At 43.5% G+C, this 15,684-nt stretch overlaps 1 protein-coding gene across 7 annotated transcripts; it reads left to right on the plus strand.

Moving 5' to 3' along the window:
* Window positions 1-1,249: 1,249 nt before the first annotated feature.
* Window positions 1,250-10,450, plus strand: HFE (homeostatic iron regulator). 7 transcript variants are annotated; one of them, XM_070244163.1, is made up of 6 exons: window positions 1,250-1,555; window positions 4,669-4,932; window positions 5,112-5,411; window positions 6,130-6,510; window positions 6,642-6,755; window positions 7,757-10,450. In XM_070244163.1, exons 1-6 carry the CDS (start codon window positions 1,480-1,482, stop codon window positions 7,795-7,797), a joined length of 1,176 nt encoding a protein of 391 aa, XP_070100264.1. In that variant the 5' UTR covers window positions 1,250-1,479; the 3' UTR covers window positions 7,798-10,450. The 7 variants fall into 7 exon arrangements, with proteins under 7 accessions (XP_070100264.1, XP_003363808.1, XP_005603669.1 ...); XM_003363760.5 differs by having other exon boundaries at window positions 6,235-6,510; XM_005603612.4 differs by having other exon boundaries at window positions 6,277-6,510.
* Window positions 10,451-15,684: the final 5,234 nt, after the last annotated feature.

Consider the following 15,684-nt stretch of genomic DNA (forward strand, 5'->3'; position numbering starts at 1 on the left):
TTCCAGTCCTAGGTATAAACCCAAGAGAAATGGAAACATACGTCTCCACAAAAACTCGTACACAAATGTTAGTAGCAGCATTATTTCTAATAACCAAAAAATAAAAACAATCCAAATGTCCATCAATTGATGAATGGATAAATAAAATGTGGTATATCCTTATGATGGAATGTTATATGTTCATGGAAAAGATATGCAAAAACATTATGCTAAATGAAAGAAGCCAGTCACAAAAGACCACATATTACATGATGCCATGTATATGAAATGTTCAGAATACGCACACCTATGGAGATAGGAGGCGATAGGAAGATTGGCTAGGGCTGGAGGTAAGGAGGATGGAGAGATTTAGAAATGATGACTAAAAGGTACAAGGTTTCTTTGTGGAGAGGATGAAAAATGTTCTAAAATTGATTATGGGAATGGTTGCACACCTTTGTGAATATACTAAAACTCACTGACTTTTACACTTTAAATGGATGAAATGTGTGGTATGCGTATTATATCTTAATAATAAAGCTGTTACAAAGAAAGAAAGAAATAATACAATCAATCCCCATGTACTCATCACCAATATTCAACATTTTCCTAATCTTGTTTCATATCCCCCTCCAGTTAAGAGGCCCTGATTTCCAAGTTTGATTTCTTTTCTTAGACGGTCAAAATTTGCCTATGTGCTTAAAAAGGCTAGGTCGCTAAAGGTTTTAGGAAAATCAGATGTATTAAATTTGTTAATATTGTTCGAAATGTCTGAGTCAGTAACTCCCAAACTTTGTTATATGTGTGTTGGGGGTGAGGGGGAGAGGCTGGAGGATGGCTTTTAAAATCCCGATGCCCAGTTAGCACCCTACACCAATTAATCAGAGTATCTGAGGACAAGAGCAGGACATCAATGGCTTTAATAGTTCTCCATTATTATTGATTCCAAGGTGCTATGAAGTTTGTGAAATTTAATTTAATGATGTAAATTGAGAAAGATATTTCAGTAGGATCGACTTAGTTAATCTCATGATTTAACTAATTGTAATCAAAAACTAAATTGAAATTTTTACGCAAAAATCATTACATGTCTAAGTCGAATAACAAGATTGGCAGGTTGAACTTAAAAGTTTTGAAAATGTGTAATTGAATTTTTAGATTATTCAATATTTAGGTATTGAATATTTAGATCGGAAAATCGTTACATATGCTTTCCCTCATCAGCAACATCCTCGATGGATTTAAATCTCTGAGGGACTGCTGCGCCGCTGAGTGTTTCACAAGCAGGTACTCTGGGCTGCAGGGGAGAGAGTTCAAGTTCAGGAGACCCGTTTCTTTTCACCAATGGCCCGGAAAAGGATCCCACTGGCCAGGAAGTTTTTTTCTGAGGTTTCCCCGAGCCTTGGCAATGACTCCAGGGTGACTTCTTGGGTCACTCCAGGTTCCCCGCTCTCCCGAAACAGCTGACACGCGCCGGGGCGCGCGGTCCGAGCCGGGGAAATGGGCCCGCGAGCCCGGCCCGCGCTCCTCTTCCTGATCCTCTTGCGGACCGTGGCCACGCAGGGGCGACCGCCGCGTGAGTCCGGGGGCTGCGGGCGAGCCAGGGGCGCGGGGAGGGGGGAGGGAAAATCGAAACCAGCTTTTCTTAGCACTTGAGAGCTCGCTAAGTTGGGAGGAAGTTCTCAGCCCGGTGCACAGTCCCCTCCCCCAACTTTCCCGGGTCTGGGATTGGGGGCTATCGCCGGGCACTGGGTGCACAGGGGTTAGGAGGCCTCTCCCCCCAGGACTCAGCTCCCTCTCGCGCCCACCCCCCCGTGTCCCTGCTCTTCGGAGGGGCACTCGGAACCACCTATTTCCCTTCTCCTGATCGTGACGCTTTTAAACGTAAATCTTTCAGTTTCTCACTGAGGCCGAGCTAGGCTTGGGGACCTTGGACTCGGATCTTGGTTTTCTGGTTTCTACTGTCGTTGTGTCGTTTTACCCCTGGTCATCCGCAAACAGGAAGTTCTTCTCACCAAGGGCGACCTTGGCCGGAGCGCCCCCTTGGTGCTTCCACACCAGGGCGCCCCGAAGGGGTGGGAGGCGTTTGGCTGAGTGAACCCGCGGCAGGAGCGAGCCGGGTTTCCACCCCAGAACTCCTCGCGCTGCGGATTCGGGGTGTGTAGGAGTTGGGTGGGGGATCTGAATTCTAGCCCACCCCCACCTCTTTGGGTGAGGCCTGGGGTAGAGACCTCTGGGGGTGGGAGGGTTCTGAGAGGTCTCTGCCCCGGGCCTTACGGACTCTTGGCGATGGTTCTTTTACCTGGAAAAACAACATGGCTGTTATTTTTGATCTTTTGAACTGAATGTAAGAGTTCCCGTTTTCAGCCAGGGGTTGTTGATTGGCAATGTTAATAGTCCTGTATAACTAGTGGACGGGCCTTTACTAGAGGATGCCAAAGTGATGATACTTCACAGTGAAGTAATGACCTCAGTTTTAAATCACCTTCATGTCTGTGATCTTGTTGACTCTACTACGCATTTGAGAGGTAGGAGCTATTAATATGTTGATTTTACGGGTGGTTAACTGGCTCGCTGGTTAGTTAACTTTCCCCAGGTTACAAAGAATTCAGGCAGTCTGGTTTTCTGAAGTTAAATGAGGTACTCCCGCTGTTTCTAATCTTAGCTGAGTTTGCCCTCACTGTTGTCTGGCTCAGCACTCTGTACGTGATCACATAGCCTCAGGACAACACTTTGAGGGTAGCTAGTGTGTGTGTCCACATCTCATAGATGACAAGAATGAGGCGTGACCTGCTCACCGGTAACCTTATTCAATATTAACCTGGGCTTTTGAGGCAAACCCCATGACTCCACTTCACAGGTGCAATTCTTAAACATCACAGTGCATCAGAGGTTGAATCATAAAATTTGATGTTGAACAGAAATATTCATTGTTCACAAGTGTACAAGGTGTACCAGCCATGTGTCTCACGTTCTCTCCCAGAGGAGACAGTGGGGAGCCAAGTCCTTGCCCTCTGATATTTTGCATTCAAGTGAAGGGATGACAGTAAACAAAGGAACAAAAGGATGTAGGACATCAGGGAACAATGAGTGCTGTGAAGACACGTGGAGCAGGAAGTCAGGGCAGCCCCTCTCTCAGGCTGGTGGTGGAATGGAGAAGGAAGTAAGAGTAATGCTGTCTGGCAGCAGCACTTTCTGGCAAACTAGGTGTGGCTGGCAAGTTGGGTTGAAGCAGGGTTTGCAGCCTCACCACTAATGACGTTTTTTATGCTTGTGGGGACTATCATGTGCGTTGCAACATGTTTAGCAGCATCTTTGTCTTTTACTTTCTGGGTGCTAGTAACACTCCCCCGATATGACAACCAAAAATGTCTCCAGGTATTGCCAAATGTCCCCTGAGAGATGAAATTTCCCTTCAACCACTGGGTTGGAGGAAGAGCAAGGATGCGGTGCAGCATGAATGCAGGGACCAGAGCTCAAGAATAGGCGATGGGCTCAGTTAAAGGAGCGACAGGCAAGATCTCCTAGGGCCTCCAAGCTGCAATGTGGATTTTAGCCAAGTGACATGATCTGTCATAGCTTTTAAAGATTGCTCTGGCTCCTCTGTGGAAATCAGAATGACAGGAGCAACAATTAAAGCAGGGAGAGGAACCGGGAAGATGTTGCACTAACCCAGGCAAGAGATGCTGGATTTGGCCTGATGGGAGCAGAGGTGGTGGTGAGAAATGGTTGTATTCTGGATATATTTGGAAGGAAGTGGCTGAAGGATCTATGTGTTGTGTGAGAAGAAGGGAAGAGTCAAAAGTGACTCCCCTATTTAATTACTTTATTTTGGTTTTATTTTATTGAGCTGAGCAACGCAGGGATAGGTGATGCCATTTCTGAGATGGTGAAGGCAGAAGGAGAAATGAAGAGCCTAGTTCTGGCCTTGCTAAGTCTGAGATTCCAATCAGTCATCAACTGGTAGTGTCACGTAGGCAGTTGGGTGTAACAGTCTAGAGTTCAGGGCCAGGGATAAAAACCTAGGGGTTGTCATCATTTATTCATCCAGCAAGGATGTATTAGGCACTTGCTATGCCAGACCCTGTTCTAGGCGCTGGGGATACATGACTGAACTCCCTTCTTCTGTAATTGAGGGAAGGGGTAGGGAAACTCTCACTTGCCTAGAAGTCATGTCCTTTTTGGCTTACTTGGGCTCCTTCTGTATTTGCTTTGAAACTGTTTGACGCTTTTAATAGCTGTCCTGAGCTATTTATCAGCAGATCTTCCACCATTTAACAGCAAACATTTACCCAGGAAAGGGTTTACAGATGGCAGTAGTGAAAAAACCCAACAGCAAATTCCTCTGGACTTGGATCGAATTAGTTCTGAGCACCAACTCCTGAGCCCAAGGGCCATAGCTAAAGACAACTTGGGGTTTTCTCAAGTCTGTTGGCTCCAGGGGAGACTGGGAGACTGCCCTAATCATGAGGCTGGGAGGAGTGAAGGGGTGTCAGCCACACATGGCAAAGGGAGGGGCACAAGGAGAGAGCCGACAGGATGGTCATAGGGAAGGAAGGCAGGCACTGCGTCCCACTCTTCACACGGTGGGCCCAGACGCAGCTGGTGGTCTGAGTTGATTCAAAGGTGTGTGGCACCTTGTCCTCCCCCACTGTGGCCCACTGAGAAGGACTGTTGCCCTCTCCCCAGGGTCACACTCTCTGCGCTACCTCTTCATGGGTGCCTCAGAGCCGGACCTTGGGCTCCCCCTGTTTGAGGCCTTGGGCTACGTGGACGACCAGCTGTTTGTGGCCTACAATCACGAGAGTCGCCGTGCAGAGTCCCGCGCCCAGTGGGTTTTGGGTGGGGCAACCAGCCAGCTGTGGCTGCAGCTGAGTCAGAGCCTGAAAGGGTGGGATCACATGTTCATCGTTGACTTCTGGACCATCATGGACAACCACAACCACAGCAAGGGTACGTGGAGAGGGGCCCTCCCCTTCCCGAGGTGGGCGGAGCATTTCCCTACCTCAAGGATGCATCTTGAGGGAGAGAGCTGGGAGTTGGAGATCCTGGGGGGCAGAGAGGAGGGAAGGAGTCTGAGGTCCTTCACTCCCTGGGATGATGGAGACAGGGACCTACTCCTTTGGTTTCAGTAATGAAGCTGGGGATGTTGCCAGAGTCCCACACCCTGCAGGTGATCCTGGGCTGTGAGGTGCAAGAGGACAACAGCACCAGGGGGTTCTGGAAGTATGGATATGATGGGCAGGACCATCTTGAATTCTGCCTTGAGACACTGGATTGGAGAGCAGCAGAGTCCAAGGCCGTGACTACCAAACTGGAGTGGGAAGTGAATAAAATTCGGGCCAAGAAGAACAAAGCTTATCTCGAGAGGGACTGCCCTGAGCAGCTGCAGTGGTTGCTGGAGCTGGGGAGAGGGGTGCTGGACCGGCAAGGTACGGTGGGAGCACCCTTCTGCCCTTATCCTCTAGTGATGGAGTGGAGGGGAATGAGGGGCATGGGATCCCTGGCTGGGATTTCAGAAGTAGCCAAAGTTGTGTGACTCTCTGGGAAGGAAGTGAGGTCTGAAGTTTCCACCCTGAGGTCTCCAGCTATGAGGTCTTCACTGTGTCATTGAGATGTACGACACAGCCAGGAGTCATGGTTTTAATTTATTTTTCCATGTATGTAGCCAAAGAAGAAGTGTCTGTGCTCTTCTCTTGGCTTAACTGAGAACATGTGATACTTATACATTTTAGGAATTCAGAGAGGTCAATTATCACATGAATACCAAGGCAAGAAATTACCAATGAAGGCAACTGATCAGAGTAGCAGAATCCTTTGGCAGTTAAAGGTTACTTTCACAGAGCATAGCAATAGTAACTGAAGCCTGGCTATCTTACCAGAATACTTATTGGGTTGAACCAGGTAAAATTGCTGATAGTACCTATTCAACCATTTTTGATCTATGTAAAGGGCAATTTCATCTGACTGAATTTAATATATTAACAAAGAACAGAAGACATGGGCAACAGGTATGCATATTTACATATGAGACAAGAGAACAGGCTGATATGACTGACTGTTCTCCATGTGACAGCTCATTAGAGCATCTTGAAACTTATTTTAGGACACAAAATGGTGTCTTTCCTGCAGCTTGCTTTGTCTGAACAGGGTGTCTTCTTCCTCCAACCCATAGAGGAAGGGAAGTGAAAGTTCTGGTCTTGCTGGCAAGGGTAGAAAGATCCTCTCTCCAGATCCTTCCTCCTTCCTGTCCAGTGCCTCCTTTGGTGAAGGTGACTCATCATGTGGCCTCTGCAGTGACCTTTCTACGGTGTCAGGCTCTGAACTTCTACCCCCAGAACATCACCGTGAGGTGGTTGAAGGACAGGCAGCCAGTGGATGCCAAGGATGCCGAGTCTGAGGACGTGCTGCCCAATGGGGACGGGACCTACCAGACCTGGGTGGCTTTGGCTGTGACCCCTGGGGAAGAACAGAGATACACCTGCCAGGTGGAGCACCCAGGCCTGGATCAGCCCCTCACTGCAACCTGGGGTATGGATGAGAGCCAGTGCTGAGAAAATCTGTTGTGGGTGGAACAGGAGTGGTTCAACATGGCAGTGAGGGGAGGGTCTGCTCTGGGCTGGGGTGGTGGTCACGGGCCTTAATTTGCTTTTGTTTTTTAGAGCCCTCACTGTCTAACACACTGGCCATTGGAGTCATCAGTGTGATTGCTGTTTGTGTCATCATCTTCTTTACTGGAATTTTGTTCAGAATCTTAAGGAGAAGGCAAGCTTCAAGTAAGTGGGAAGAAGAAGTCTCTTCATTCCTCCGCCCCAGGACATGCTAATTCTCCTGCAGGAAGTGAGGGAGAAGGAGGGAATAGGGGATTTGGCATCCATGAGAAGGCTTTTCCTCTCTCTTTTTCTTTGGGAACACTAGCACCTCCCTGAGAACAAGAATTAATGACTCTCCTCAGAATGAAAGCTTCTAATGCAACAAATGTCCTTTGAGCACTTATTATTTGTAGAGCACCTGTTACTTTGTAGGATGCTATTTAAGGTAGTGCAGGGGCTTTGAGGTTGACTTAATCACTGTTGCTGTTCTCAGAACCCAAATCTAGTAAGGAATGAAACCCATAACACAAGTAAATACAGTTAAAGAAGACCCCCTAAGGTCCTAAGCAGATACAAAGCAAATTCTTTGGAGTGTCAAAGGAAGGAATGACCACATTCAGCTGAGGATCAAGAAAAGCTTCTGGATCTTGAAGAAGTACGATTTCTTTAGGTGGGGTTGAGGGTCAGAGGAGGTCTGTACAGATGGAGCAAGCATGCAAGTAGAGAGTGTGAGGCATGCTAGGAGATGATAAATTATTATTGTGCCTTGTCCTTTACTTTGTATACTTGACAGTCACCAATTCTGCATTTCTATCCGCTGAACATCTATGGTGTGGGGGAAAGAGGGGCAGAAAGAAGGTAGCTCAAGCAGAGCTCTGGAAGCCTTTGGGATGTTATGATATGTGCTTTGGAGAGTCATGCAGGGACTTAAATAAGCAAGGAGGGACACGACCTCCGTGGTATGAAGAATGAGTTGTTAGGAGGTGAGAGTGAAGGCAAGGAGATCAGTTAGAAAGTGCTTAAGGAATTTCAGGTGAGAGATAATGCTGCCTGAAATCTAGTAGTTCCTTGGGAAGGGAGTGATCAGAATTGAGGTGAGTGGATGAGGGAGGGGAGGGACAGGGAAGAGTCAAGATGATGACTCTGCCTGTGATGCCTTTTGCCTAGACCTCTTTTCTTTGCAGGAGGAGCCACGGGGGACTACGTCTTAGCTGAATGTGAGTGAAGTGCAGCCAGCAGACCGCTCGTGGGGAGGACACATAATTCGAGACTCAGAGAGGGTGCGCTTGTGGTGTTCTTCATGTTTCAGGACAGAGTTGGACCTAACAATTGGGAAGTGTCCCAGGAACTTGCTGCTCTTTGCTTTCCCTATTCATTCTCAAAAAGTTTCCCCCATTTAAGTTTTTGAGTTCCTGCATGCTAAGGAGCCCCAGCTGTGACCTTCCCCCAAGAACTGGCTCTCATGGATCTCGAGCTGCATCTAGAGCCTGCCTTCATTTCCTGCATCATCTCAGACTCCATACAGCTACATCAGCTCCTCTCCTACCTCTGGAATAGGGCTCCTTAAATTTAGGGGACTTTTAACATCTGAGAAAAGCTATGGACCTTCTCCTTGGTACATACACTCTCACACCCTGACCTGAAGTTTGCACACCCATCCAGGCATTTCCTAGACCCACTCAAGTTTCCTTTTAATCCTCGCTCCCTCTGTTATCCAGTAACTCATCTGTCACCAAACCGTGTGGTCTCTTCCATCAGAGGGTGATCTGGGCATTGTACAACTGTGAAGGCTGTGCACTGCACAACCCGAGGAGGCACATTTCCCAGAAGAGGCATCAAGGACGTTTGTGTGTATTATGATAGTTTTCCAGAAAGTGAGTGGGAAGTGTCTTAAGGAGAGGTGTCTTTTTCTAATTTGCACAAAGGTGTCAGATAAGTTTCTTTAGATTATGCTTGCATTTATAATATCTGTCTGGTATGCCAGACTGGAAGTAGCACAGTAATTTTCTACTTGGTCTCTGCTGACCCTGTCTCCTTGTTCTGATAATTAAAATGATAATAAGGATGATGATGATAATGATAAGGTGGCTGACACTTATTAAAAAAAAAAAGGACTTACTTGGTGCCAGACTTAGTTCTGAGCACCTACTTACATGCATCATCTCATGCAGTTCTGATAATAATTCTTTGATATAAGTACAGATCTTCTTCGACTTACAATGAGGTTGCATCCCAGTAAAGCCATCATTCCACTGAAAATATAGTCAGCCAAAAACGCATTTAATATACCAATGTATTGAACATCAGAGCTTAGCCTAGCCTACGGTAAATGTGCTCAGAACACTTACGTTAGCTTACAGTTGGGCAAACTCATCTAACACAAAGCCTATTTTATAATATAGTGCTGAATATCTCGTGTAATTTATTGAATAGTGTAATGAAAGTGACAAACAGAATGGTTGTCTGGGCACAGAATGGTTGTGAGTGTATCGGTCGTTCACCATCATGCTGGCGTGGCTGACTGGGAGCTGCAGCTCAGGTGCCACTGCCCAGCATCCCGAGAGAGGACCGTACCACATGGCGCTAGCCCACGAAAAGATGAAGTATGGTTTCTACTGAATGTGTATTGCTTTTGCACCATTGTAAAATCAAAAAATCATAATTTGAAGCATCATAAGTCAAGGACTTTCTGTACTATTCTCCTCACTGCTTTTTTAGATGAAGAAAGTGACAGTTTGCTGGGGATAGAGATAGGTTTCGAACTCGGTCAGTCTGACTCTGATCCACCTTGCACGCCGCCATGTTCAGCAGGCTTAGATGCCTGGAGTAAGGCAGGAGGGAGGAGATGGCCAGAGAGAGAGCTCTTCTCCTGGATCCTTGTTTTTATTCTCAGTGGGTTTGACCCAAATGAAGGGAAAACAGCAGAAAACAATCTCAACCATGTTTCCTTTCAAAGTCCCTGTGGGAAGCAGCCCAGAATGTGACTCCTCTTGTCCTCTGTTGCCACCGCCAGCCTGCTCTCCCTGGCACCTCTCTTAGGCCCCAGGCCAGGACTGTGATTGTTGGTGTCAGTTAGTGGCTGTGTTGGACCTGACAGTGTTCTCCCTCCACCAGGGCCTCTGGTGGCATTTCCCTCCATGAACTGGAGCAACCTTTCCCATATTAAAGGTGGAAAAACGGAAGCCATCAAGTGGCCTGGAGGGTACCCCAGGCATGTTCCTGGGTTCCCTGGGAGTCTGGCTCTCATCCCCAACTGTGCACATTAAAAAAAAATTAATCTAACCAGGTCACTCAGGAATTAATAGATCCTTGGAAAGTAATTCATCTGATCATGTTCAAAAGAAAACTAACTTACGCACTTGCAGGGCATGTGCCGGCTTTATGCTGCTCCATACATTTGGTTGCATAACTGTGGTACTAGACATGCTGTCTCAGAGGGCAGACACCTCAAGAAACCAAATACTGCACAAAAGTTTGTCTAGTAGGTCTTGAATTTGGGCAAAGTGATCTCAACTATGTTTGTAAACTTTTCTTTTTTTCTGGTTACAAAAGTTAAGTGGATGAAAATACCTATAATTTGTGCTTACCGCAGAAGAGTTGAAAATGAATTCAATTGAAACTTATTCCATTAACCAGTGATAGACTCTATTAACAATTTGTGTATTTCCTCTTAGTATTATTTCTTTATTAAAATATAGAAAATTAACAAATACATGTATTTTAATAAATGGACAATTGTGTTGTGTACTGCATGATTTTTCTGAGGTACTTGTCCATCTTATGTATATACTTAATCGACTTAATCATTATGTCATTTTGCTTCTAATTTTTTTATGTTTTATTTTATGGAATATTTTCATTAAACAATGGTAGCTGAATTAATTGTTTTTCTTCATTCTAGGGACATTATTATCTAAGTTTTAACAGAGTTGTCATTTTACCTTCAAACCATGCTAGAAGCACGCTGATAAATTCTTTCTCTTTAGTTACCATCCTATACTCAAAGCAGATCTGCCAAAAGCTTCTCTTTCTCTTCTACCTCCGTAAGGATATGTTACAATTAATTAGGCAACGGTTTGTTTTATATCGCTTTCATTTCAACAAGCTGAGATTTCCAGAAAGACCCTATCTAGTGTTCACAGTTACATATTTACTAACCATCAAAAACTGTGTCCTGTTAATTTTTTTTTATAAGCGAAGTTATAAATTTCTATTTTCTTTCAGTGTTCCTTAGCTTATTTTTTTTCTGGCTTTGTTTATCAATTCTTAAGGTCAACTACATTTGAAAAATCAAAGACCTACATTTTAAATTCTGTATTTTACTTCCCCTCTGGCCAAACCACCTATGAAGCATAGTAGTTGGGAGAAGGGCGACATCTGGTGGCCACAGTCAAAAGTGTCACAGTGGTCGCGTGACTATAGAGAGCTGGGGCTAGGGATTTTCCTGAGGGGAAAGGAATAGACAAGGAATGGGGCGCTGGAGAAAAGCCCTGAAAATTTGAGGAAGCAAAGAAGAAACTATTCACCAGCTGTTTGAATCACGGAATCACAGGGCTCATTGAGCCACCTTAACTGGGAACAGAATAGAAGGAAAACAAATAAAAGTGTGCATCTTGAGGCAACATGCATCTATGGTTAAGGCCCACTGGGAGGTACAGACAAAAATTCTTGTTATGTTATATTATAATAATATAGTCTTAAAGCGCTGTGTGTGCTTGATGCATTTTTCATGTACACACACATTTAAGAACAGAACACCTTCTCCAAAACGCTAGAGCGTTCTTATAAGCTACCATTTTTTTCTAACCACTCTCTAATTTAATAATGACTAGAATTAAAAAATTCGTGACTTTAAAGACCTTCACATGTGTAGACAGGTACTTTTAATTCTGATTTCTTTCTGTAGACCTTGGGTCATCATTTTTTCTTCTCCCTTTTTCAATCGGTGATTAACATGTAGAATGTTAATACAATCTTAAATTCTTTTGTGTGACAATTTTATTCAAAAGCCTAGCTTGCCTTGACATCCTGCATGCATTTATTACTCAGCATAGTATGTGTTCTAGTATCTCACATATTCTGTTTCTAAATAATTCTTTAAAATCTTTCTGTGGGAGATATGTGTGAGAGATACATACGTTGGTTTGAAGCAGTGTTTCTAAATCTCTCATTTCTCAGCTGGATGAATTTACATTCTCAGTAGTTCTCCCCTGGCATGAATATTTTCTGAAACTATTTTTTTCAGCCAATAATTATTAAGTACTTACTAGAAGCCAGGCCCTATTCTAAATATTAATTTAACTCCTCTGAAGAGTCCTCTGAGGTAGGAACTGTTGTTATTCTGCTACCCTTCTTTTGCTGTATTGAAACCAAGACACAGAGAGGTTGGTTAACTTGCTGAAGGTTACACAGCTAGGAAACAATTGTGCTCAGTTTTTATTGCAGCTAGTCTGGCTCAGCGTCAAGCTCAAAACCAGTGCACAATACCTACTTCTGGGTCAAGAAGACGTGTGGTGTGGCATTGTTACCATCTTTTTAGGACCCGTTCTGCTGCCTAGAGGCAGCACCTCTGATGTCTTCTGCAGTGAAGAGAGAACCTGTTTTGACATTTCAGAATTTGCCAAATCCCTGTAATTTTTTCATAAATATTTGGAAACATTTTCTTTGGGTGTATTTTTTAATTTAAGGAATTTTTTTCTGTTTATACACAAATTTCTAACTATTAAATTCATGTTTCTATTTATTCTCTTTATCATTGAGGGAAAAATTATGAGATGGATAGCCTTGAAGTACCTGTGAATCATTTTATTCACCAGATTTGGGCAGAAACTATTGTTCTTACTATTTTTAAAATTCAAATTTTGGCTTTTTATCCAAAGGTTCTAAAAGAGAATTTTGGAGTTTTCAGTGCATTCTTTGAGAGTTAAGTACCAATAGTTAATAGTTGTCTAAACTTCTGTACAAGTCTTGTCAGTGAACCTTACTGTATGGCTAAATGTCCCGAAATTTATTCCCTAAGCAAAGTTACCACAATGGCATTTTCATAAGACAGTCTATAAGCAACTTTAGTACCGCCAAAACAGCTTGACTATGTGTGCAAGAGAGCATCTGTTTTAAATACGGATGTAACAGCTAAAATGATGTTCTTTTGTGTATGTTTGGGTTCACAGTTTTACCATTAAAACAAATGCAACTACTTTCTTTGTGTTTTGTGTGTGTAATTCAGAAAATATTCAAGGGAATTTTGAAAATCATTTAATTGCAAAAATGTTTATAAAAATTTTGAAACACACACATATATAGGAAAGGTTGCTGTTAGAAATACTCTGTCCAATTGACTTTTTCTTTAGTAGGTCAACATGTATTATGGACATTGATGGGAGATAGCCCACACCAGGACAGCAGGCCTAGGAAGTGCAAGGGACAAAAGCTTTAAATAAGAGTTTGGACTGAAGAGAAAAAGCAGGACTGCTTTTCTAGAAGAGTTAAGAGAGGAGGTAAGGAAAATAGGGACAGACATAATTTATGTTGTGGAACCAAAGACATGACAATGAGAATGACAGTTTGGTTAAGGGGAAATGAATAAGAAAATGGATATTCACACCAGGGCAAATGTTAGGTGGCTGAAAAAGAGATATCGATTGAAGTCTTAGATGGGAGTGAGATAAACCAGCCAGTGGCTAGAGCAGCTGTCTGTCCCAGACGAGGAGTGATGTCCCCGAATGCCTGAAGATAACTCCTGTCATGCTATACAGCCCATCAGACTAAGTTGGGTAAGACTGAACTCACACATTTCCTCAACTGTAACACAGCTCGAAAGCATTAACACCCTGGGATTCCTTTTCACTAAAGTACAATTATATACTCAATAGTGATGATGTATGCGGGTAGTTCTCAACCCTAGTCAAGTGTTAGAATTGTTTGTTGAATATACATGTATAAATCAGCCAGTGGCTAGAGGAGCCATCTATATATGACAGCTAAATGCCATATATGTCTGTATGTGACAGCTCTTCTACATATGAATGGTCTATGCATATATACACCATTCCTCAACCCTGTCATTCTGATTGAGTTAGTTTGCGGAGGTGGTTCTGGGCATTTCGTGTTTTTAGAAGATCTCTGATTAATACCATAGTTGTATTTGTTTGAATGTTTCTTGTGATCTGTTAGCCACAACTTGTTTGCAGGGTTTTTATCTGAAGGGCCTAGCTCATATGTTGAAAGAATGGGGTTCTGTGAAGCCAGGGGCACCATGAGGGTTAGAGGAAGCTGAAAAGGAATAATAGGAAGCCATGCAGTTTCCAGAACGAGCTACCCATCCCCCAAGCCACATGACCAACTAATAGAGTGGAAGGATCTATTTTTTTTTCATATATATCTACATGTGTATACCTTTTAAATATTTCTGTTCTGATATCCATGATTTTTGAGTCAATGTCATGGAAAAATTAGAAAAGAGGAAATGAGGAGAAATGAATAGAAAAAAGGAATAAATTAGATGTCAAAATAAAAAATGAGGTTTTATTAACAATACAGTAGGCAAAATAAAGTTGAGGAACGCTGACCTAGAACTCTAGTGTAAAGGAAGAAATACTGGAATGTGTATCAAGGGTATCTCACATTATGTGTTTTTGCATGAAATTACCATATTTTATACACTCTATTTTTATTGCCATGAATTAAAAAGCATGTTGAGATTTCAGTTTTACCTATGACCTGAGACCTTTCAGTTTTCTTCTGTATTGGTTGACTTTTCTTTCTAGCTAAGTCTCCTCTTATAAGGTGTGTGTTTGTGGAGGGGAGGGGGCAGCGAAAGTTAGCAAACTAAAAACTCTCATCTGGGGGTGGAAGAATGCAACCACTTAATTACTTCAGAAGAGTTACAAACCATCTGCATTCAGAGCTTTCCTGGCCCCTCCTGCGTCTTTTCTCTCCCTCCCTGGGTCGCTCTCTGTTTTCACTTGGTAAGTCCGAGGTTATACTATGCGGTCCCTCTCAGGCCATAGTATCATTCCAAGTATCCACAATAGGCATTTATTTATTAGTAAAGATGGGAAAGTTGTCTTTTTTTTCTTTTAATTACACTGACTCTTAAAGTAGAAATTTCGAAAGCTGCAGCAGGAAGCTAAGGAAAAATTTTTGATTTGAGAAGTCCCTCTCTTGAAATCACATTCAGATCCAATTCTTTTTCTTTTTCTTTTTAAATGGCATTAGCCTTGTTGAAAACACCCATAATCTCATGAAAAGCCTCCTAGGGGAGGGCCCTGTAGACTTTGTAATGACCTTAATCAAGCATTAGCCCTGCCCTACAAATAATCCCCAACTCTGCGAAACGAAGTTCCTGTCTCTAACACTGGAGAAGGTTGAAAAGGGATTAATAAAGGAGAGAAGGGGAGCTTGGTGGGGACTACAGGCAGACCAGACAGGCGCAGCAGGCCAGGAAGAGGGTCCCGGGACAACTGATTACCCAAGCTTATCTTTATATTCTCTGACTCTCTCACGGACTTTTTCAGAAAAAGAAATCACTCAATGAATGTTTGAGTGGAAACAGAGAGAAAAAGGAAGAAGTTTTAATTCGCAATTGTTTGTGTACCTTTTTGTCTTTCCAAACACAGGACTTTTAGGGCCAGAAATTCTTCAGGGCCGGGCTTATACTTTGTTCAGCACAGAGAAGGCCGTCAAAAGGCGTACGTTTAAACAGGAACATGGGAAGGACTAAGAGGAAAAGTCCCTTCACCTATAAATCCACCCTCCTTTACACATTATTTCTACATTCTCCAAGGAGCCATTATCTAATTTATTAGCTGCTGAACGGAAGTAAAAAGAAACGTGGCGTGAAGCTCTTTGCTCAGTGTCTTTGAGCAGCTAAGAATACATTCCGTTTACAGATGCGCGCGCAAAAAATAGTGCAAGACAAAAGAGAAACTAAAGCTTTTCAGAGGAACGCAATCCGTACCTCCCATTCCAGCCCGTCCATCGAAGAGCGAGGTTTCACTGGCCAATCAAAACACTGAAGTGCTAGTAAATATTCTCCTAGCGCCACCTCTCTGCTGACCTAATTTGGAAAAACGTCACCAGAGCGTGTTGTTTTCAATCAGGTCCGCTAGAA

Source organism: Equus caballus, chromosome 20, assembly GCF_041296265.1.
Source record: "Equus caballus isolate H_3958 breed thoroughbred chromosome 20, TB-T2T, whole genome shotgun sequence".
Lineage (NCBI taxonomy): Eukaryota > Metazoa > Chordata > Mammalia > Perissodactyla > Equidae > Equus > Equus caballus.

Coding starts and splice junctions, on each gene's coding strand:
- HFE (XM_070244162.1), top strand. CDS start 2,423: ATGATACTTCACAGTGAAGTAATGACCTCAGTTTTAAATCACCTTCAT. Junction 4,933..5,111: donor CAACCACAACCACAGCAAGG/GTACGTGGAGAG, acceptor CTTTGGTTTCAG/TAATGAAGCTGGGGATGTTG. Junction 6,756..7,756: donor AAGGAGAAGGCAAGCTTCAA/GTAAGTGGGAAG, acceptor TTTTCTTTGCAG/GAGGAGCCACGGGGGACTAC.